Source organism: Cricetulus griseus, chromosome 5 (genome assembly GCF_003668045.3).
Source record: "Cricetulus griseus strain 17A/GY chromosome 5, alternate assembly CriGri-PICRH-1.0, whole genome shotgun sequence".
Classification (NCBI taxonomy): Eukaryota; Metazoa; Chordata; class Mammalia; order Rodentia; family Cricetidae; genus Cricetulus; species Cricetulus griseus.
The window spans coordinates 55,872,933-55,894,158 of record NC_048598.1 but is presented as its reverse complement, the minus strand read 5'-3'; the positions used below and the strand labels follow the sequence as shown (position 1 = coordinate 55,894,158).

At 49.7% G+C, this 21,226-nt stretch overlaps 1 protein-coding gene across 11 annotated transcripts in view; it reads left to right on the top strand.

Moving 5' to 3' along the window:
• Plekha6 (pleckstrin homology domain containing A6) overlaps window positions 1-21,226 on the top strand; it is a 118,129-nt gene that overhangs the window by 94,023 nt on the left and 2,880 nt on the right. For 8 of the 11 annotated variants that reach the window (XM_035445496.1, XM_035445495.1, XM_035445498.1 and 5 more), the window contains 12 exons: window positions 3,134-3,202; window positions 4,558-4,638; window positions 4,868-5,017; window positions 6,049-6,144; window positions 7,441-7,552; window positions 7,856-7,995; window positions 10,152-10,281; window positions 10,455-10,561; window positions 15,314-15,490; window positions 16,837-17,004; window positions 17,084-17,217; window positions 17,675-17,820. In XM_035445496.1, the coding sequence (XP_035301387.1) occupies window positions 3,134-3,202; window positions 4,558-4,638; window positions 4,868-5,017; window positions 6,049-6,144; window positions 7,441-7,552; window positions 7,856-7,995; window positions 10,152-10,281; window positions 10,455-10,561; window positions 15,314-15,490; window positions 16,837-17,004; window positions 17,084-17,217; window positions 17,675-17,820 (1,510 nt within the window). Of the gene's footprint in view, window positions 1-3,133; window positions 3,203-4,557; window positions 4,639-4,867; window positions 5,018-6,048; window positions 6,145-7,440; window positions 7,553-7,855; window positions 7,996-8,870; window positions 9,021-10,151; window positions 10,282-10,454; window positions 10,562-15,313; window positions 15,491-16,836; window positions 17,005-17,083; window positions 17,218-17,674; window positions 17,821-21,226 lie in introns of all 11 variants that reach the window. The other 3 variants (XM_035445497.1, XM_035445500.1, XM_035445502.1) reach the window with 2 other exon arrangements.

The window sequence follows — 21,226 nt, the reverse complement described above, 5'->3', positions numbered from 1 at the left end:
CGTAAGCATTCTGGGCCATGTGGGATGAATCCCAGGATGCCCTTTCCCAAACATGGCTGGAAGTGCTGGGTCCTCCCAGACCCATGGTACCCTGAAGTGAGGAGGACTCAGAGCAACCACCACCAGCCACCCAAGCAGGCTGTCCTCATTGTAGCTTTGTGACTTGCTCTGCACTGTCCACAATGGCTACCTGTGCAAGCATTTAACAGAGTGGCTTTTGCCTTTCCAGAGGGGCTGACTGCTAGGGTCTTCAGAAGTCACCTCTGGATTACCCTCCTGCCCAATATTCTTTTTGTTTGTTTGTTTTTCAAGACAGGGTTTCCCTGTAGCTTTGGAGCCTGTCCTGGAACTCACTCTGTAGACCAGGCTGGTCTCGAACTCACAGAGATCGCCTGCTTCTACATCCCAAGTGCTGGGATTAAAGGCATGTGCCACCGCCGCCCAGCTGCTCAATATTCTTATAGGCAGTCTTGTGTGATGAGGGGACAGACAAAGCAGGCAGTGCCGTGCTGGGTAGCACTGGGGGATGTGTCATTTAGTCTCCCTGGTTCTTTGTTTTCAGACATAGTGGAGTTTGCTCTTCGGAGTAGTGAGGGAATCAGATTGGGAAGCTCTCTGTGGGGCACTGTTACAGCAAGCCACTTATGGGAAAGAAGCCATGTCAACGGGTGCTCTGGGAGAGCCTGGCCTCCCTTTGTCCACTATATACTCACAAACGCATGCACATAGACATACACACACATGGTCTCTTTAAGTAGATAGGGACTGGATTGGCATTAGACAAAACAAGGATGCTGTTCTGTTGGTTTTGTAACTCTTATGTTCACCCCATACTATGGGTACTCTTGAAGCCTTTACATCGCTTACAGGAGTAGAAAATTGAATGCTAGAAATTCTTTTAAAATACTGCAGATCTAGGGATGGAGAGTTGGTCCCACAGTTAAGAGCACTGGCTGCTCTTCCAGAGGACCTGGGTTTGGTTACCAGACCCATGTGACAGCTCACAACCACCTGTAAATTCAGTTCTAGGGCATCCAATGCCTTCTTCCCGTCTCTGTGGGCACATGCTACACAGACATACATGTAGGCAAAATGTATGGATAAAGTAGATTTTTTTTTAATTAAAATGCTGTAGATCCTGCAAATGGGGGCACTGGTTGCCTTGCTCTGTCCACAGCATGGCAGAAACAAAGATGTTTGCCTCAAGAGGGTAAGAGGAAGAAAAGACAACAGGCCTGACCAAGACTGGGGAGAAGGTAGATAAAATTCTGACCCCACAAGATCATCCCTAATGTGGCTCTGTCCTTTGCTTCGTTACTTTATGGCTCCAGAGCTCTCCCTGTATACCTCCCTCTGTCTTCTCCCACCATCTGCTGTGGAACACATAGTTAAAGGGACACAGCCAAGGACATTCCCTGACAGTTTCATTTTTGACTCTCCCAGTGGAACCAGTGGACAAATGAAGGCATATCTGATTGGTTTGGTTGGCCCTCCCTCCCTGTCTCTCTCCATCCCTCCCTCCCCTTTCAGTTTCCCCTTCCACTTTCCCAATGATCCTTGAAATTAAGAGATGACGTGAGAGAGCAGTGTTCCGACACCTGGTGTCCCTTTAACATGGCTCACTTGTCTTGGCCTCCTTGTTCACTTCCCAGTGCCATCCGAGATCCTCATGGATGCTGCCAGCCCAGCTCTGGAAACTATCTAGTGATCTTCCAGGAGGTGGGGAGGGGTGTGCCGTCCGTGTAGAGAGTAGGTCCCATGTTTGCTGTTTTAGTTCAGTTTAGTGTCAGTTTGAGGAGACTGGCCTTCCCACTGTGTGGTCTTCATCCAAAGCAGTGCAAGAAGTGGGAAGGAGGGGACAGTTTGGCCAGTGTGGTCAGGCACCCTTAGGGCGGAGTCCTTTGGCCTTGCAGGGTCTCTTCCACGCTGTCAGTGAGGGTCTAGTGACCTCCCAGCAACCTGCTGTGGCATTTGCCTGAGGACAGCATCCATCAGTACCAGTCCTGAAACAATTCACAGGGTGAGAAATGGCAAGGCCAAGAACCAGGGTGCCAAGAGCAGCTGCTCCTCCCGTTTACTGCAGAGAACCACAGTGGGGTGTGGGGAGATAGTGTTCCCCCGGGCTGAGTGAATCGTCCATTCCTTCCTCTGCTGCAGATGAGTGAGAGCGAGACTCTCATCAGTATGGTGAACCGCATGGTGGAGAGCTCCTCCCCCAGGGCCCAACTCTTCATGCAAGTAAGGCCTCTGCCTGCTGCCGGCATGGTCCCTGTCAGTGCCATCTCAGCTTTTGTGCATGGTTGGGTCCACCCTGTGTGGGATGAATGAGGCCCGCTTCACCCAATCCATTCATCTGCCCGGCCTCATCTCCCCTGAAGCAGATTCTGCCCAGTCTTCTCCCCAGCTCCACCATGCCACCTCCATTCTTCATGTTCGTGGATAAATCCAAGATGCATTTCCTGAGCCATCCCAACAGCCAGCAGCAACATCCCAATGCATGTTGGCGATTACAAACCTGCTTCTGAATGCCCAGGATCCAGTTCATATTTGCTGTTGTTCTTGACAGATATTTGGGACTGGGGTATGAGGGAAGGGTGTCAAGGCTCTGTGGAATGTGTTACAACGACTGCTGTGTTGTCAAGGCAAGGCAGCATTAACTGGCTCCCATGGTGCTTTTGGAATCTTGCCAGTCCCGGCTTAGAGTGGGCTCTGTGATTGGTGTTTTTGAGGACAGCCGTTCTCCAGGTTTCTGGTGCTCATTCCTGCCAGGCTCTCATGTACTGTCCCTACAAACTGCCCAGGAGACACTTGGTATTCTCATGATTGTTACCACTGAGAGCTCTACCTTCCAGCAGGTCTCCAACAGGGGACAGGAGACACAGGTCACGTGACCAACTAAGTTCTAACCTCTCCAGAATCAGGCACGGGCAATCAGGATGACGTCTAAACTGCACCGTCACAGACTTCCCAGCCAGAGGATGTAGAATTAGCTGGAGTCCCTGGTGCAGAAGCCCCCATCAGGCATAATGGGCAGTGGTCTCTGGCAGGAATGAAGCAGGATTGTGACGTCAGCTTTCCCACTCACCTAGCCTCATCTGCCCCTGCTCCAGTAACCAACCTCGTGTTCCTGCAGGTCCCTGCGTACCCAGAGGTGTTCCGGGATGGCCTCCACACCTTCAAGTTAAACGAGCAAGACACGGATGTAAGGGCAGCTCTCCCTGCTCCCTCTGACCACGACTTACTCATGTTGTTGTTCTCATCCTTGTTTTCTCCTATGGGCCTTTTTCTCCATCCCCCTCTCTCTCTCCTGGTGGCGTTTCATGCATCTGACTCATGTCTCTCATCAGGACCACAGACAACAGCATTCCATCTGCTTCTCCCTCCGTCCCCTTCTCTCCTTGGATTTGATACTAGCTCACTCCCACTTTCACTCTGTCCTTCTATACCAAGTGTGGGCCCTTCTACATCAGTGTGATCTGTTTAGGGCAAAGGCTTAGGCTTTGATAGCCTGTAAATCAGTCAGTCCACTCTGTGCCCAACCTTTGTTAGACACTGCAAGATACTAGAGGGAATATGGTCTGTTTCTGCCCTCAAGGAGCTTCATGCAGTGGGAAACCCCAGGTAGCATCAGTTGGCAACATCAGATTCATTTACTGAACAGGGCCAATGCATAGCTCAAGGACAAAACAGGTGGCCAATGAGAAAAGCCTTGAGATGAAAAGCACAAAGGGCAAGGTTTGGCTCAATACAAAGAGGACCAAGGGGAAGACTTGAGTTAGAGAGGAGGAGATGGAAAGACTCCTCAGAACTGAGAGTGGGCTCTGCCTGCTGCTTCTCGATTACCGCTGATCCTCCTTCAGCAGGCAGAGGCCAAGGAGGGGGGTCCAGGCAAGGACCAGCTAAGAGGGACATCTGTCAGCCATCCTGAGACCTTAGAACAGTAGTTCTCAACCTTCCTAATGCTGCAACCCTTTAATATAGATCCTTGTGTTGTAGTCACCCCAACTATAAATTATTTTGTTGCTTACTTCATAACTGTAATTTTGCTACTGTTATGAATAATAATATAAATATCTGATATGCAGGATATCTGATATGTGGCCCCTGTGGGGGTCACGGCACACAGTTTGAGAACCACAGCCTTAGATGACAAGAACTCAGAATCTCAGGATGAGAGAGACTGGGGCCCATGGGGCTGAGGGGCTGGTTCACACTACATTGGTTTAATACTGCTTGTTCCCATACCCTGCCTGTCCCCTACCCGAGCCAAGGAGATGAGGCCATATTATCTTCTCAGCCTTCCGGGCACTGTACCTCCACAGTAGGATAAGAATGCACTTGACTCCCCGTCACCTCCACCCCGAAAATTACCGTATCTTGTTTCCTAAAATGGAGAGGTCCATCATGCTTTTCCCAGAGCCTCCAAGGTGACAGTGAAGGCCCAGGTTCCTTGGCTGGGGAAAGTGGATACCAGAGGCCAGGCCCTGCCAACCCAATTCCCAAGTCTCCATCAAACCATGTCCTTCATCCCCTCCTTTCTCCCCTCTGGCCCCTTAGAAGCTGCTGGGCAAGCTGTGTGAACAGAACAAGGTTGTGAGAGAGCAGGACCGGCTGGTGCAACAGTTACGAGCAGAGAAGGTCAGAGTCTGTGGTGTTTTGGAGGTGGGGCTGGCATGGGGATGGTGTGAAATGCCATCTCTGCCCTTACAAAGCTTGAGAGACTTTTTCTCCCTCAGACTTCTTATCTCCCAGGGACAGTAGCCAGTATGAGGATAACCTCTGCTAAGATGGCTGATTGAACTGCTAGGGGCTCAGGCATCTAGAGAAGGTCACTAGGGCAGCTCATGCCATCCCCATCTTTCTTTAGGAGAGCCTGGAAAGTGCCTTGATGGGGACCCACCAGGAGCTGGAGATGTTTGGAAACCAGCCTGCCTACCCTGAGAAGCTGCTGCACAAAAAGGAATCTTTGCAAAACCAGCTCATCAACATCCGGGTGGAGCTGTCACAGGCGACTACGGTAACCACCAGGACAGGGGCGGTGGCTGTTAACATCCCCTGTGTGCCACACCCACCCAGATCTCTCCTAAAAGAATAGAACTAGAGTGCTGCAAGGGCACTCCTATTGCAGGGGGCATGTACAAGGAGCAAGTTTGCCCACCTGTTCATTCCACAGTGTCTCTGCCCAGAGAGCAAGCTCGTTTCCACAGGCTACATTTGCACCAGGGTTTCTTTGAGGCTGTGTAATAGCTGAGGGTTACTGAGTTTCGAGGTTTATCTAACCCATATGCTGCCGTGGGGAAGCAGGACACTGGCTGGCTTGCTGCTGCCCAGCCAAGGGGGCAAGGGCAGATCCTTCAACACCACTTGTTCCAGTAACAGTGGCCCAGGAAAGCACGGCCCAGAAGAGAAGGAGGGTCTCTGTGGGGAGAGTCAGCGATCTCTCCCAGGCTCCATCTCTCTACCCTAACTTGTTCTCTGTCTTGAGAGGAACAAGAGGGTCCGACTGAGAACTTTCCTCTTTGGCCTGAAAGGATTCAGCTTTTCCTTCAGTGTGCCATGGGATATATCCTGGACCCTCTAGGAGGGTTAGCGAGAGCTGTCATCAGAATGCCTCAGCTTTGTTCATTTCCTGCCAGACTCCAGACCCCAGGTATCCTGGCCCCAGACCCCTTTGCAGCAGTGGGAGGAAGGCCTTAATGGAGGCGGCTCTCTCTTTATACTAACTGCTTTTCTCGACACTGTGACAAAACACTTGACAAAAGAAACACTTAAGGAGGAAGGGTTTTGGACTCAGTTTGAAGGGAATATACCCACCATGGGGGGAAGGTACGGTGAGCAGGAGTGCAAGCTTGCACCCACATTCAGGAAGCAGAGATAGATTGGGTGCTCAGCTTGCCATGCCTTCTATATTCAGTCCTGGCCCCAAGCCTGTGTGATGGCGCCACACATACCTTACCATCTCAGTTACTCCTCCCCAGAAACACCTTCACAGACACAACCAGAGGTGTGTTTCCATGGTGATTTTTAAATCCATCCTCTCCCATGCAGGCCCTGACCAACAGCACAGTGGTGTATGAGAACCTCGAGTCTGAGGTCTCTGCCCTGCATGATGACCTCTGGGAACAGCTCAACTTGGACATCCAGGTAAAAGGGGGCCTTAATCATGTGGGGGGAGGGGGCAGGCTGTGCCCTGCATCTTCCCTTGTCCTTTGTGGCAAAGAAGAACAAAGTGGCAGCCTTTCTTGATTTAGCTATTTCAATATAAGACAAGGAGCTGATCTTGCGACGGATAGAGAGAAACAGAGAGAGAAGGAAGAAAAGAGAGATTCAGGACGCTTAAGGCTATACTTCTAGGCTGACGACAAAGTGAGACTGTTCTTCTCAACCCACAGGGGCTGAAGCTAATGAGGCAGAGACTTAGGTTAGAAGCAGGGTATTCTATGGCTGAAAGAATTTAAAAGCAGATAAGTGGTTATAAATACCTCTCAAGACACTGGGAAAGCTGGCAGTGTAGGGCCATCTATGCAGTTTTAGAAACAACAAGGCTTATCTTGCAGGGCGGGGAAGAGGCGCGGGCGGCTTGGGTGGGAGATAGGTGTTGGAGACTTCTGGTTTATTTTATTTTTCTCCTTGTCTTTTGTCTGACCAAGCCCTGCTTCTTCTCTAGCTGGTTTTGCAAGCTCTGTTCCTCAGATGCAGTTAACATCCTGTTTTCCTCCCAATAACAAAACTCACCACCCTTCCTTGGGCTGGGCAGGGTAAAGTGAAGGAGACCCAGAGGACCCAGATACTACTACTTCCCATGGGCCAGCTGCACTTCAAGTGCACACATATTAGGAGGGGGAGGGCTATGGGTGTGAGTGCCAGCCTCTAACTCAAAAGGCCGTCCTTAGACACTGGCTGTGTGGCTTACTCAGTGGATGGCCCTGGATTCAGTCTCCTCTCTCCTCTCTGAAGTAGGAGCCGCTGCTTCTCTGTACCTTGATGAGGAGTCCTGAGATGCGATGAGTTAGTACAAGCAAAGCATTTGCAGTGGTGCCTGGTACTCAGGAGCACAGAATGAGTGGCAGCTGTTAAATTTCAGAATGTGAGCTGTAGGAGAATGTAACTAATGACTAGGCTGTTGGAATGTGAAAAAAAAAAAAAGACAACAACAACAACAAACACACTGAAAGTCTTGCCCCTTAGTAAACAGGGAATTGTCCCCTGATCCCCCTGCAGGCTCAGTAGGGGTTCCACACTTTTGCTTCTGAGTCCTTGGCATTTCTGGGGACACAATTTTATATTAGCTAAAGAGGCAGAGACTTCCCGTAAGAAAGTTATGTCTGCTGGAGATAGCTGTGTGGGCAGGAACATGGGGATTCCAAAACCCCCTGATCAGCAGGGTCCAGGCTTAGAGCGGGACTGGCACATCCTTGAGTCACTTTGTGGCTCTTTCAGAATGAGGTGCTCAATCGGCAAATTCAGAAGGAGATCTGGAGGATCCAGGATGTGATGGAAGGACTTCGGAAGAACAACCCGTCTCGGGGCACTGACACGGCCAAGCACAGAGGTAGGCACCTCCGCCTTCCTGGACTGTTTTACACTCCTGACAACTAAAGGACTAGAGTAAAGGATGTATGAGTGACTTTAGAGCTGTCCCTGAGCCCAGGGCTTCAGGCTCGATTTCTTTGACACTTCAGAGGCTGCAGTGTCACCTCTGTTTACTACCTTTGCTGCCTAGAGGACCTCTTACTAGCCAGCCTGTGACCCCAACACCTGCAGGTGCCACCCCTACTTCCTCCACTCCTTGTACCCATGTGTACACCATACCATACCTTCCTCCACTCTTTACCCCTCTCTTCTGTTTCTCCAGGAGGACTTGGTCCCTCAGCCACCTATAGCTCCAACAGCCCAGCCAGCCCTCTCAGCTCTGCCAGCCTTACCAGTCCCCTGAGCCCCTTTTCAATGGTGTCTGGTTCTCAGGGATCTCCAACCAAACCAGGGTCCAGCGAGGTAAGCTGGGGAAACAGTACAAGATTGATGGGGGCAGGAAGACCAGATCGCGACCACTGGAAAGGGCATACAGTCTCCCCAACTCTTCCCCAGCGGCTCTATCCCAGTGTTTTGGTTCATGGTATCTAGGAGCCATTCCCACACTAGTTTTATGACCTTCCCCTGGGGTTTCCCCTGTACCCACTCCCATCTCCACCTGTCATCTTTAGCTGCTTCCTGAGACCCAAGATAGTTAGCAGAGGTCCCCTATGCTTGGTGGGAATTTAAACCAGGAGTACCCCAAGGTGAGGGGATTGAGGGTCAGTGTAGGGAGCTGTTTGCTAGTCAGTCAATGTCCTGGGATGGACTGAAGCTCCTAGAAAGGTACCTAGGCGGTCCCCCAAGGCCCTTTGTTTAAAGACTCAGAATCCAACAGGGACCAATTCATAGTAAGCTACAGCCTACAGCAGATATTGATAGTGTATCAGTAATGAGTCACATGGTTTGGGCTGTAAAGACTCCAGTCCGCCAAAGGAGGAGAGGGTAGAACTTAGATGGGGCCCTGGTTTGTCTGGACAGGATGAGGCCAAATGGAGCACAGGCAAGGGAGATAGAGGCAAAGATACAGAATGGGAAAGTCCTAGCGAGATGGGAGGCAGTACTGAGGGAACTTTGGAAAAGTGGAGTGCAATGTGGAGAGGTGGGCAGGAGGGCCTACGGGCCAGGCAGAAGTCTCCCGGTGGATCTGGAGCTCCGCCAGGCCAGGGTTGGGGTGCAGTACCCAGGGCTGGGGCTGCTTCATAGGATAAAACTATCTGGCTCCTGCTAACTCTCTCTTCTGCTCTCACAGTGGCCGCTCTCCTTCCTCCTAATGCTCTGGCTTCTCTCTGCCTCAGGAACCTGGCCCACCTCGGCCGCCCCTCCCCAAAGCCTACGTCCCCCTGGACTCTCCTCCCACCGTCCCTCCACTCCCTAATGAGAGCCGCTTCTGGCCATACCCCAACTCCCCTTCCTGGCATCACAGTGGCGAGACAGCCAGGGGTCAGGTACCCAGCATCCTTGGGGTTTGGAGGGTGGGATGGTACAGTATGGGGCAAAGACCCAGGCAAGGGCCAGGGCACTGGGGTTGTTTTCTCACGCATTTCCGCAAAGCTCTATCTCTTCTGGGCCCTTGGGTAACAGTTTCACAGGCCATCTTCCCTTTTGCTTTCTGTGGACAGTGAGTTACAATCCTGGCTTGTAAGCATCTGATGGTTGTGGGTACAGAGCCCTACCAACAGGATTAAACCAAAGGAAATGCCACCCAAGGCCCTTCCTGTCCCTTGCACATCTCAGTCCCCAGTCCTCTCATGATCTTGTACTGCCTCTGTCTTGTTCTCACTGGGTCTAATGAGCCTCTAGAATATAAGAAAGGACACAGGCTCTCATCTTCCCTGTTTGGGCTTCTCACCTGGGTCCTTAGCCAAGACAAAGAGGTGTATGGTTAGACTTAAGCTGGTTGTATGTTATAGGGAGACCCATATTCTATCCAGACTTGGTTATATATAGTTTGTGTAGCTGAGGCCTTGCCAGTGAGACAGGCAGAATAGCTGCCATTGCCTGTAGCTGTTACACCAAGAAATGGACAAGACTTGCCTATGGCCCAGGCTTCTGACTGGGTGATTGCTGCAGTTTCAGACTCTAGCCTTATTTATTATTTGCTGAATTTTCTATGAGGCTTAGAATCTTTGACAGTACAATAGGAAAAGTATCTCAGAGGCTGTCTGAGGCCTCCATGGCTCTCGAAACCCACAAGCAAATGCCTTTTTGATGTCTCCATGATCCTGGTATCAAGGCCCACCTGGTTCTTTTCGCCTAGTCTGCATGAATCCCAGCAGGACTCCCAGAATTTGTAGTCCCCTCTGGTGACTCCTCCTATGATCCAGAGCCCACAGACTGTCTTTCTTCAAGCTTTCCAAGTCACCTGGGTTGGGCAGGAACCCACCCCCCTTGGCTCTCATTTCCAAGAGAACACAGTCTATTAAACGTGGGCAAGAACCATCCTTGCCTGCTACCTAGCTAGCACCTGTGCAATTTCCCTGCTCTCTGTATCTAAAGGATTTGAAAGAAGGCATTAAGGAGGCCAGGTCTCTAGCCTTCACCCTAACAGCAGCCATCTTCTCATCCCTCCTTCCCAGCCCAAAACAGGCTATGAGCCAAACAAGAAAGACCCCGACCAGACATCACCCCTGGATACCCCCAGAGACATCAGCCTCGTGCCCACCAGACAAGAGCTAGAGACAGAGAAGCAGGCAGCTCTCAACAAAGGTATGTCTCAGCCCATACTTGCCTAAGTAAGGCTAAGGTACTCCCTCATGCTGGAGGAGGGTGCTCGCCCACCCTCAGCCTCAGGGGAGAGAGCAACCAGGCCTCTCTCCAAGAAGCAGATGCTCTGGCCCCTGCTTCCCCCAAGGCCCACTGGTTGCTCTCTCTTGCTGTAGTTGGCATCGTGCCCCCTCGGACAAAATCTCCTGCTGAAGAAGAGATGACTCCATCAGCAGTGGTGAGGAGGACTACCAATGGCCTCACCAATGGCCTCTCCTCACGGGTAAGTGCCTGCCTACAGACTCTGAGGGCTTGTGCCCAGTGGTCATGACCACTCGAGGACCCAGAACTAGGGAGGGAGGAAGACATGTCAAGGGTCACAGGAGATGAGCATGGTAAATACATGAGAACGTGTTTAACACTGTCATAGCATGCTGTTGGCAGAGTGTAGCAGGGAGAACAGAGGTCAGAGTGCAGTGTGCTGTTAGTTCCCTAGGGCTCCTGGGAATTAGTGCATTACCACATATACCTAGTTGGCTTAAAACAACACAATTTTATGCTCCCAGTTCAGAGGCCAGAAGTCCAATGTCAGGGCGCCACCAATGTTGGTTCCCTTGGAAACCTTAGAGAATGTGTCCCATGCCTCTCTCCTGGTGAATAGTGTTTCCCCACCAGGCTCACATTGCCATCTCTGTATCCCTTCCTTTTCTTTCTTTGTTGTTGTTTTTTGAGTCAAGGTTTCTCTGTAGCTTTGGAGCCTGTCCTGGAACTTGTTCTATAGACCAAGCTGGCCCCGAACTCACAGAGATCCACCTGCCTCTGCCTCCCAAGTGTTGGGATTAAAGGCATGCGCCACCACCACCTGGTATCCTCTCCTTTTCTTACATTTTTGATTGTGAGCCTATCATTTAATGCTTGAGCTATCCTCCAGCCCTCTCCTTTTCTTAAAAGGACACTCTCATTAGATTTTGAGTCCCTAAATTCATGATGACCTCAACTTCAGATTCTCAATTACAACTGTAGAAACCTGTTTCCAAAAAGGGGCATAGTCTCAGGCATAAGGGGCTATGGTTTAGATATATCTTTTGGGGATGACTTTTCAACAACTATAGTGACAAATTTCATGCCATTCCACTTGAAAAAGTACTCTTTCTATTCCAGGAGCCCCAAAATCTTGACTCATGACATCATAAACTCTAATACTAAAATCTCAGCTATTATTAGTTCAGAAGTCCCACAAGTCCAGCCAGCAGGCTCATGCCTATACCCCCAGGACTCTAGAGGCTGAGACTACACAGTGAGTTCTAGGCCAGCCTAGATTATACAATGAGATCCTGTCTTAAGAAACAAAGACAGACAGGATTAGAGAGAAGGCTCTTGGGTAAAGTTCTTGCTTTGCAAGTATGAGGACCCGATTCCCAATATTTGTAAAAGCCAGGCAAGAAGGCATTTTCCCGTAACCCTTTCTACCTTCGGGGGGTGTAAAGACAGGCATATCCAGGGAACTTATTGCCAGCCAGTCTAGCCAAAACAGTGAGCTCCAAGTCCAGTGAGAGACTCTGTCTCAAAAAGAAAGGTGAGGATCAGTGGAAGAAGATACTTGGAATCAATCTCTAGTCTCTACACGGGCGTGCACAAGTGTCTGTATGTTCACACGAATGTGTGCACACATGCACCCCCAACCCACACAAAAAAAGATAAGTCCCATAATTCATCATCAGAATCATGTCTAGCAGGTGTGTATGAGACTCTAGACCCTACATCATATTTATTATGGGGCAGAATTCTTCCAAGTTAATCTGCTTCTAAAATACAATGACATATAATAATCTTTCTTTGTCAAGCAAGTTCATTTACTTTTTCATCATGTGTGTGTGGAGGCAGGTGTGTGTGCCATGCATGACACATGTATGGAGGTCAATGGGCAACTTCTAGGAAGCAGTTCTCACCTTCCACCTTGTTAGGCAGGGTCTCTCTTGCTTCTGTTGCTGCACTGTACATGCCAGGCTAGCTGGCCTGTGAACTTCCAGAAGATTCCTGTCTCTGCCTTGCATTTCCGGGTAGTAGTAGTGAGATTACAGGTGACTGCCACCACATCCAGCTTTTTACATGGTTTCCAGGGATCAAACTTGGGGCATTGTTCTTGCACAGCTAGCTTTCACTAGCTGAGCTAGCTCCCTGGTCCCCAAGAATCATTCTTGTCCCCAAAGAGAAGTTAGAAGGAATTGAAGGATCTCCAGCCTCAAGAAAGTTGTTGTTTTGCCAGTACCAGGGTTCAAACCCCAGAGCCTGTGCCTGCTGGCCAAATGCTGTACCTCTAAGCTATGGCCTCAGGTCCTACGGCCTAAGGATAGTTTTCTGGGGCTCACTGTCCTGCCGATGTGTGGATGAAGGCTCCTCCAGCCCTTGGTGCCACATTGGTCTTTCTTTCAGGGTCAGCCTGACTTTTCTTGAGGGGGTAGCTGATATTTGTAGCTAAGAAGCTCTGTTAGCCAATTTCTTGCTCTTATCACCTCCAGAATCTGATAGCTTTTTTTCTCTACATTCTCATTTTATCCACAAAGTGGTAGAGTTGGTCTGATAGCATTCTCAAGCACAGGTGGCCCTGCTGGATTTAAAGGGATCAGTACTGTCCATGGCGGGGTCTCTTCAGCGCCTTCTTGGGTGGCCCATCTCTATTTCTGGCTCCCGAGATGCTTGATTTGATCACCGGTCTTCGGCTTTTCAGCAAGATGTCCCTGGTCCTCTTAAACGGTGTTCTTCCTTACCAGTGCTTGCCAATTTCTTTCTGGTCACACTCTTCTTCTCATTCCTTTTCTTTTCTTTTCTTTTCTTTTCTTTTCTTTTCTTTTCTTTTCTTTTTGTTTTGCAAGACAGGATTTCTCTGTGTAGCCCTAGCTGTACTGGAACTCACTCTGTAGATCAGGCTGGCCTCAAGCTCAGAGATCTGCCTGCCTCTGCCTCCTGTCTGTGCCACTGCTACCCAGCGCTGGTCACACTTTACAACATTTTGCTTGGAAATTTTCCCAGCTAAATATCCAAACAGACTACTTACCAGTTCTGCTTTCCATCCTACAATGAAGCACATTTAGCCAAGTTTCTGCAATTTTATGGCAAAGAGAGTTTGTTGTCCAATGGCATGCCCCTCACTTCCTCTGCAACTTCACTGGAAGTATCTTTAACATCTGCTTTTCTGTGAGTGTGTGTGAGTGTGTGTGTGTGTGTGTGTGTGTGTGTGTGTGTGTGTGTGTGTTGTGATATGTGTTTGTATGGTACTGTGTGATTGTGTGAGTTGTGTGTGTATAATATGTGTGTGTGATGTGTGTGTATATGATGTGTGTGTTTAATGTGTGTATCATGTGTATTGTATAGTGTAATGTGCTGTGTGTATGATGTGTGTGTTTGTGTGTGTGATGTGTATGGTTGTGTGTTGTGTGTGTATGATATGTGTATGTGGTGTGTGTGTATATGATGTATGTGTTTAACGTATGTATAATGTGTGTATTGTGTGGCATAGTGTGATGTGTGTGTGTGTGATATGTGTGTGGTTGTGTGGTGTGTGTATATGATGTGTACGTGATGTTTGTGTGTGTGATGTGCATGATATGTGTATTGTGTGGTGTAGTGTGATGTGTGGTACGTGGTGTATGTGTATGATGTGAGTGTGTGATGTCTGTGCATGATATGTGTGTATATTGTGTGTGTGTTTAATGTGTGTATTGTGTGATGTGGTATGTGTGTGGTATGTGGTGTATGTGTGTGATGTGTGTATTGTGTGGTATAGTGTGATGTGTGGTGTGTATGTGGTATTTGGTGTATGGGTATGATGAGTGTTATGGTGTGTGTGTGTGTGTGTGTGTGTGTGTGTGTGTGTGTGTGTACAGGCATTCAGCACCCACCACAGTGCATATGTGGAATTCAGAGGACTCAGGTGTTGGCCCTTGCCTTCCATCTTGTTTGAGACAGTTTCTTGATGTTTGCTGCTGCATACACCAGGCTAGCCAGCACTCAAGCTCCTGTCTGCCTCCCATCTCATCACAGGAGCACAGGAGCATGTGTGGGTTCTGGGGATTCAAACTCAAGTCCTCATGCACCTGTTTCCCCATTGAGCCATCTCTCTAGCTCCTTTGCCAGTGTTTTGTTGTGGTATGACTTTACTCTAAGATAAAAGAAACCTCCTGTTTTTCCTTTATTACTTTTGTTTTATTGCCAGCACCTCACTATAAAGCCCTTTACCTAGAATTTGCTATGCAGAACAGGCTGGCCTTGAACTCACAGAGATCCTCCTGCCTCTGTACCCTGGGTGCTGAGACAAAAGGCCTGCGCCACCACGCCCAGGTTCTCTTCTTTTACTTTCTCTTTCCTTCACCAGCATCATTTTGAAGTCCCCATTTCTACCAACGAAATCTAGGATTTTTCCCCTCGTGATTCACCTTGAATTCTCTCAGCCTTTACCTATTTCTTGATCCTGAAGTTTCTTCTACTATGCTAAGTAGTTCTTAGCACCACATTTCCTAGTATCCCAGTCTTTGCAGGCTTCCTGGGGCTCCCAAAACAAATTACCATGTACTATGTAGCTTAGAACAACAGAAATCTGTTCTTCGTTTGTAAAGAAGGTGCTGGCAGGGTTGGCACTGCTGACAGTGCTGAGGGAGGATCCATCCGCCCGGCCTCTCTTCTGCATGTGGATCCAGCTAATCCACTTGGCACTTGTTTGCATGTTGGTGAATCGTTCTAGTCTCTGCCTCCATCTTTATCACCCCCTTTCTGCTCTGTGTTGTCATCTTGTCTATCTTTTACAAGGACAGTTGCTATTGGATCCAAGTCAGCTCTGATTCAAGATGATCTCATGTTTCCAAATAAAATCACATTTGCGGGCACCCAGGGCCAGAATAAATTTGACATATTTTTCTGTAACCATTGTTCAGCCCGCTATGGGCAGGCTACCTATAGAAGGAATATTTTGAGCACTTGGAGAGATGGGAAGCGTGGTGGGGTGGGGAACACCTGACAGAGCCTGGTCTCCTCACTACAGCAAGAACGTCCCAAGAGTGCTGTATTCTCGGGAGAGGGCAAAGTGAAGATGAGTGTGGAGGAGCAGATTGACCGGATGAGGCGGCATCAGAGTGGCTCCATGAAGGAAAAGCGGAGGAGCCTGCAGCTTCCTGCCAGCCCAGCCCCTGAACCTAGCACCCGGCCTACCTACAAAGTGGTAATGTCCCCTCAGCTGCCCACAGACCTGAGTCTGCCATTTGTCCACACTAATGCTCTCAACCCATGGCCAGCCTGAGCCAGGGAGCTTGAAGAGAGAGAAGACTGAGGAGAACCTAGCAGGGCTCCTGGGATACTTCCCTGAAAAGAGTTCCTTCAGCCTGTGTTTCCTCTTTATGTTTAATGAAAAGTAATGCCAAAAAAAGAATGATGGATGTTTTTGCTGAAATGAAGCATTCAAAAATTCATTTAGTGTTTAAGAGCACTTGTGGCTCTTGCAGAGGACTGGAGTTCAGTTCCTCTGAACATCAGATGGTTCACATGCTTGTAATTCTTTTCTGGGGGGAGGAGGGGGATTGAGACAGGGTTTCTCTGTGGCTTTGGAGGCTGTCCTGGAACTAGCTCTTGTAGACCAGGCTGGTCTTGAACTCACAGAGATCCGCCTGCCTCTGCCTCCCGAGTGCTGGTATTAAAGGCATACACCACCACCACCACCTGGCTACTGCTTGTAATTCTAATTACATGAGATCCAAACCTCTTCTGGCTTCAGCAAGAACCCACATACACATACTATATGTGCATGTATACACACACACACACACACACACACACACACACACACACACACACACACACAATTAAAAAGAAAAATTAATTTGGTAGAGAATAGTGCAAAATCCATCATGTAGAAAGAGCCATCACTTTTATGTGATTCTGGATGCCTTGTGTGTGGGGGGCGGAGGGGAGCATTGGCCTGGGTGCCCTGAAGACAGCCATAGTAGCTCCCTAAGCAACACTATTCATGGAACCATCTATTTTTCTTTAACTCCATCAGTGACAGCAATGATTTCACATTTGCCACCCTTGCTTTATAGATAGGAAAATCAAGTCAAGAGAAAGTACAGAGGTGTAGCCTTGGTGTAGGCAAGGGTGTAGCCAAGGCATCTACTTAACTTTTCTTTATAGTAAGTTTCAAAAATAGAGAAGAAGCATGATGCAAATCCTACCTTCATACAGTTTTGCTCAAGTTGATAGGTCAGAACTTCTATCATGTGAAACCATTAGAAATCAATAGGGGACCCACTGCTTCTACTGCCCCAGGTGCCCAGTACATACTGCAAGTACAGGAGTGAGCATTGACGAGAGAAACTACTGAGATTGTAACTCTGGGCCTTGCTGTAGGCAGGTGCAGAGAAGCAGAGAGAAGGGAGGTGGTGGCTCTGCAGTGCAGGTCAGTGAGAGCCTGACCAAGGATGCTGGCTGGGGACAAGGATACAGGAATAGTAAGATCTGCCTGGAGGCAGACATAGGTAAAAGTGATTTGGTCATGGCAGTGCTATCCCCCAGGTGCGCCGTCACCGAAGCATCCACGAAGTAGACATCTCCAACCTGGAGGCAGCCCTGAGGGCCGAGGAGCCTGGCGGCCAGGCCTACGAGACGCCCCGGGAGGAAATTGCCCGGCTTCGCAAAATGGAGCTGGAGCCCCAGCACTATGATGTGGACATCAATAAGGAGGTGAGTGGACCCGGGATGGAGCTGAGGGAGGGTGCTGGCCAGGGAGGGGATGCAGGTGGTAACCTCCGGCCCTCCACAGCTCTCCACTCCAGACAAAGTCCTCATTCCTGAACGGTACATTGACCTGGAACCAGACACTCCCTTGAGCCCTGAGGAGTTGAAGGAGAAGCAGAAGAAAGTCGAGAGGATCAAGACGCTCATTGCCAAATCCAGGTGACAGGCCTAGACGAGCCTCCATTCCACTGCCCTCCCTGTACCTAGGCTCCTTGGGTACTAGAGGTCTTGGAGGCACCTTGTCTCCCCAGGGTAGAGAAAACACAAGCGGTGGCCAGGAGCTGCAGACTATATCCAGGCATCTGGTAGAAATGAGGATGCTGCCTCTGGGCCCCAGAAAGACCTGCACAAACTGGAGGATGCCTCCGCTCGTCCTCCCCCACTTCAAGGCTACCCCACATGTTTAGTTGAGCCTTTGAAAATTTATTTGGAAACATTGAATGTAGGTGTCCCAACATTCAGGGTCTCCCTCGAATCTAGGGACAGCCTTGCTGGGCACAGAGGCTGCACACACAAAGGCCCCTGGCCCTCCCCACCAACCTCAGCTGCAGGCCACCCCAAGCCAATTGGACCATGCTGTCCCTCCCTCCATGTCTGTGTGTCTGTGCCTCTTTAGTATGCAGAACGTGGTGCCCATCGGCGAGGGGGACTCTGTGGACGTGCCCCAGGACTCAGAGAGCCAGCTGCAGGAGCAGGAAAAGCGGATTGAAATCTCCTGTGCCCTGGCGACCGAGGCCTCCCGCCGGGGCCGCATGCTGTCTGGTGAGAGGGGCTGGGCCTCGCTCTGCCAGGGACACCAGCTGACCAGGTGTAGGGGAGGAAGCGCAGTACTGCCAGGGGTGCAGGCTCAGAGAGACGCCAGGCCAAGGAGACGGCCCTCAGGGTCATATTGAGCAGTCACTAGAGCCGCCAGGTTTGTGCTAGGCTCAGTCCAAAGGGGCCAGAGTGTATGACCTCCAGGGGCTCAATTCTCGTAATGCTCATAGCCACTTTATAGAGGACCGGTCAGAGGCTACAGGGAACTCGGAGCCATCTGCCCCTGGAAAGCACAGAAAAGTGAAGTAGACGGAGCCTCCTTGGGAAGCATAGGCATGTTTGCCCCCAGGGGTGAGAAGGCCAGGTGTTCCGGTTTCCATCTGATTTTTCTTCCTTCTTACGAGATGACAAACAAAGCAGCTGAGGACCCGAGAGCCATTCCCTCTCCACCTTGGCTGCTGACCCAAATTGACTTTCCAGCTAAGAAGAGACAAGGAAGAAGAAGTGACCTCACACCGACACAGGAGTCCCACTTAGATACCTTAGTGTTGAGCTCCCCAGGATTAGCTTCCACGGGCTAGAGCAGCACCCTGGAAATGCCGCTGGGCTTTGAATGAGGGGGAGTCTGTCTGAATGGCAGCAGTTAGCTCATCCCCCAAGAGTAGGAGCATTTAATTTTGTTTTGTTTTTGAGACAGGGTCTGGCTATGTAACCCACGCCCACCAAGTGTGAACTTTGGTGGCCACAGTTAGGAGGAATGACATGAATTTAGCCATGGCTTAAGGTGACCAGTAGAAATGAGAGGGACCAGGTTACAGGCCATAGTTAAGGCCGTCCTGACGAGGCAGGAGCAAGCAAATAAGGATGGAAGCGGGAGCCCCGTGGAAGGGACGGTGCTTTGCTTTGCGCTGGTGACAAATGGCACTCGGAGCCTCCATTTCCTCACTGCCGTCAGTTCAGAGGACACAAGGGTCTGAAGCAGCCGATGGCAGCTCCTTGCACAGTGCTGGGGCTTTAGTGCCGTGACAATGGCCGTGCTGCAATGCTGGCAGAGCTATGTGAGTCAGTTAAGAGCTGAAGGTGAGAACCCTCTGTCCTGTTCCTAATACAATCACAACCAGAGGGCTGTAAGTCACAAGGAAGATAGCAGTTAAACCTGGAGAACCTGCTGTTGTGTAGGGAGTGATGAACTTGGGGATGAAAGGCTGGGGGAGCCCTGGAGGCTCCACAGACTGGTGCTGAGAGCCAGGAGGGACCATCTCCTTCCCTGCAGCTAAGGCAGCAGAACCAGTTTGGCTGCAGGCAGGGAGACCTCCCGTGACCTCTCCTTGCTTTAGTCGCTAAAGGAACTTGAACCTAAATTGAACTTGAACCGAATCTCACATGCTTTGGGCAAAAGGCACTTCCTGTTTCAGAAGGGCAGCACATATGATGCTTAAAAACTCCCCTCTAGCCTGCCAGGCACCTGGCTTTCTCCATTGTTACCCGACAGTCCAGGTTTCGTGAAAACAAACCTCTAGGGCCTATCAGATTTTTCCTGACAGCACATGGGCTTACATTTCAGGGTCTGTGTGCTGAAAGCAAATGGTCATTGTGCTTTTGCCAAAACCCCCAACAATTCAAAACGTGGCTATGGTAGGGCCAGACCTCAGACCTAGCCCGCTGTCCCTGCTATCATTGGCCCATGGCCCAGAGGCCCCAGAGCAAGAACTAGTTCTGGGCACATGCAGTGTGGGCGTAGGTTCATACTCAGGACACTGGGAGGGAGAACAGTTGGGCACAGAACAGCAGGCATGGCGTGTAGAGCTAAAAGGGTGAGTGTTTCATGGACAACATAACCGGTGAAGAGTGCTCTATTTTGTAAGTCTAGCCGGCTGCTACATGTTGTACCCTACGAGAAGAGGCTGGCACAAGATTCTGTGTACCTGGCACAGATGTCGTGTACACTGTCTGTATCTGGTAATGTTTGCAGATGTGTGTCTGTGTGTGTTCAGATGATTGATATATAGGTGGAAGAAATGTTCTCGGGTAAATGTAAGAATGCATTGTGTGTGTGTGTGTGTGTGTGTGTGTGTGTGTGTGTGTGTGTGTGTGTGTGTGTAATGTGAGTGCACAGTGTGCCGGTGGAGGTAACATCTACGAACATGCATATTTATGTGTGACTGGCTTTACATGTGTCAGGAATGACTGAGGCCTGTCCCATATGTTGTGCACAGTGGACACTCTGTAGCACTGTGAACAGTCTGTGTGCAAGGTGAGAGTCGGATGTACTCATGAGTGTGTGTGGCCTCTCACGCATGCAGGTGAACATACCTTGTAGGACCACATCTGCCCAGTATGTACTTGCTTCACATTTGAAGTTAACTTGTTTCAGTGGATATAGTCTTGGTATATATTATCCAGGTCTGTTTCCTTAAAGAGATAACATCCACATAACTGCCTTTTCCTTCCTCAGTTACTGCTCTCAATAGCCTTATGCTCCTGACTTCTGTTGAAGGCATGCCCCCAGGAATGGCAACCCTTCCGTGTGGCTCTCTCTGTAACTAAGCATGGTCTCTGTAACTTCCATGTTGTCTTTACCTCTCAGAAAAGGGATTCTCTTCATTTGTGCCTTCTTAGAGTACACGGGGCTTTCAACTCACCTCTTTCTCTCTCCCTTTTCTAGTCCCTGTTTCTAATCTATGGATCAGAACACTGATAGGTCAACACCTATTAGAATTGTGAATAACAACGACTGGACTCCACTTGCAAGAACCTCACTAGGCAGATGTTAGAACATCTGTTTTGGCTTCCCAGGGAGTCTCCTTGCCTCCTTGTTGAGTTTTTGACTGTTTTAGAATCCGAACATGACCCATAAGTAACCCTCCTTTAGTGATGTGGACATGTACATGAGTGTGTTGGAAAGCGTTTGTGAGTGTTTTTGCCTATGATGTGACAAGGACGTTGGGTCATATGGAAACATTGAGGCTTGAAAGTGCACAGACACATATTTAAGTTGTGTAAAATGAGTGTAACCATGTGGCGTTGTCAGATCCCAGGCACAAATGGCAGTATGTGGGGTAGACATGATCTCACATCCACTTGAGCAACCTGGGCTATGAACACACTCGGGGACATGCCCATAGCAATAGTAGGAACCACATGGGTCCTGTGTTGCACAGAAGTCAGAGAAGGTGATGCCAGGGTGGGGAGCAGGATTTGGAAGTTTAATGTCACATCTTGGAAATGCAGCATGACTCCTGGCTGAGGTCTGGTTCCTCTCTGAGCCCAAGTGAGGACATTCTGCCATCCTTCTGCCTCGGCTACACTGAGGATGTGCAAGAGTCTAGTGGCCACTTAGAGGATCCACCTTGTCATTCTTTCCCCTTTGCTCTTCTTCACATGAGATAATGATGATAGAGTAAAATCTCAT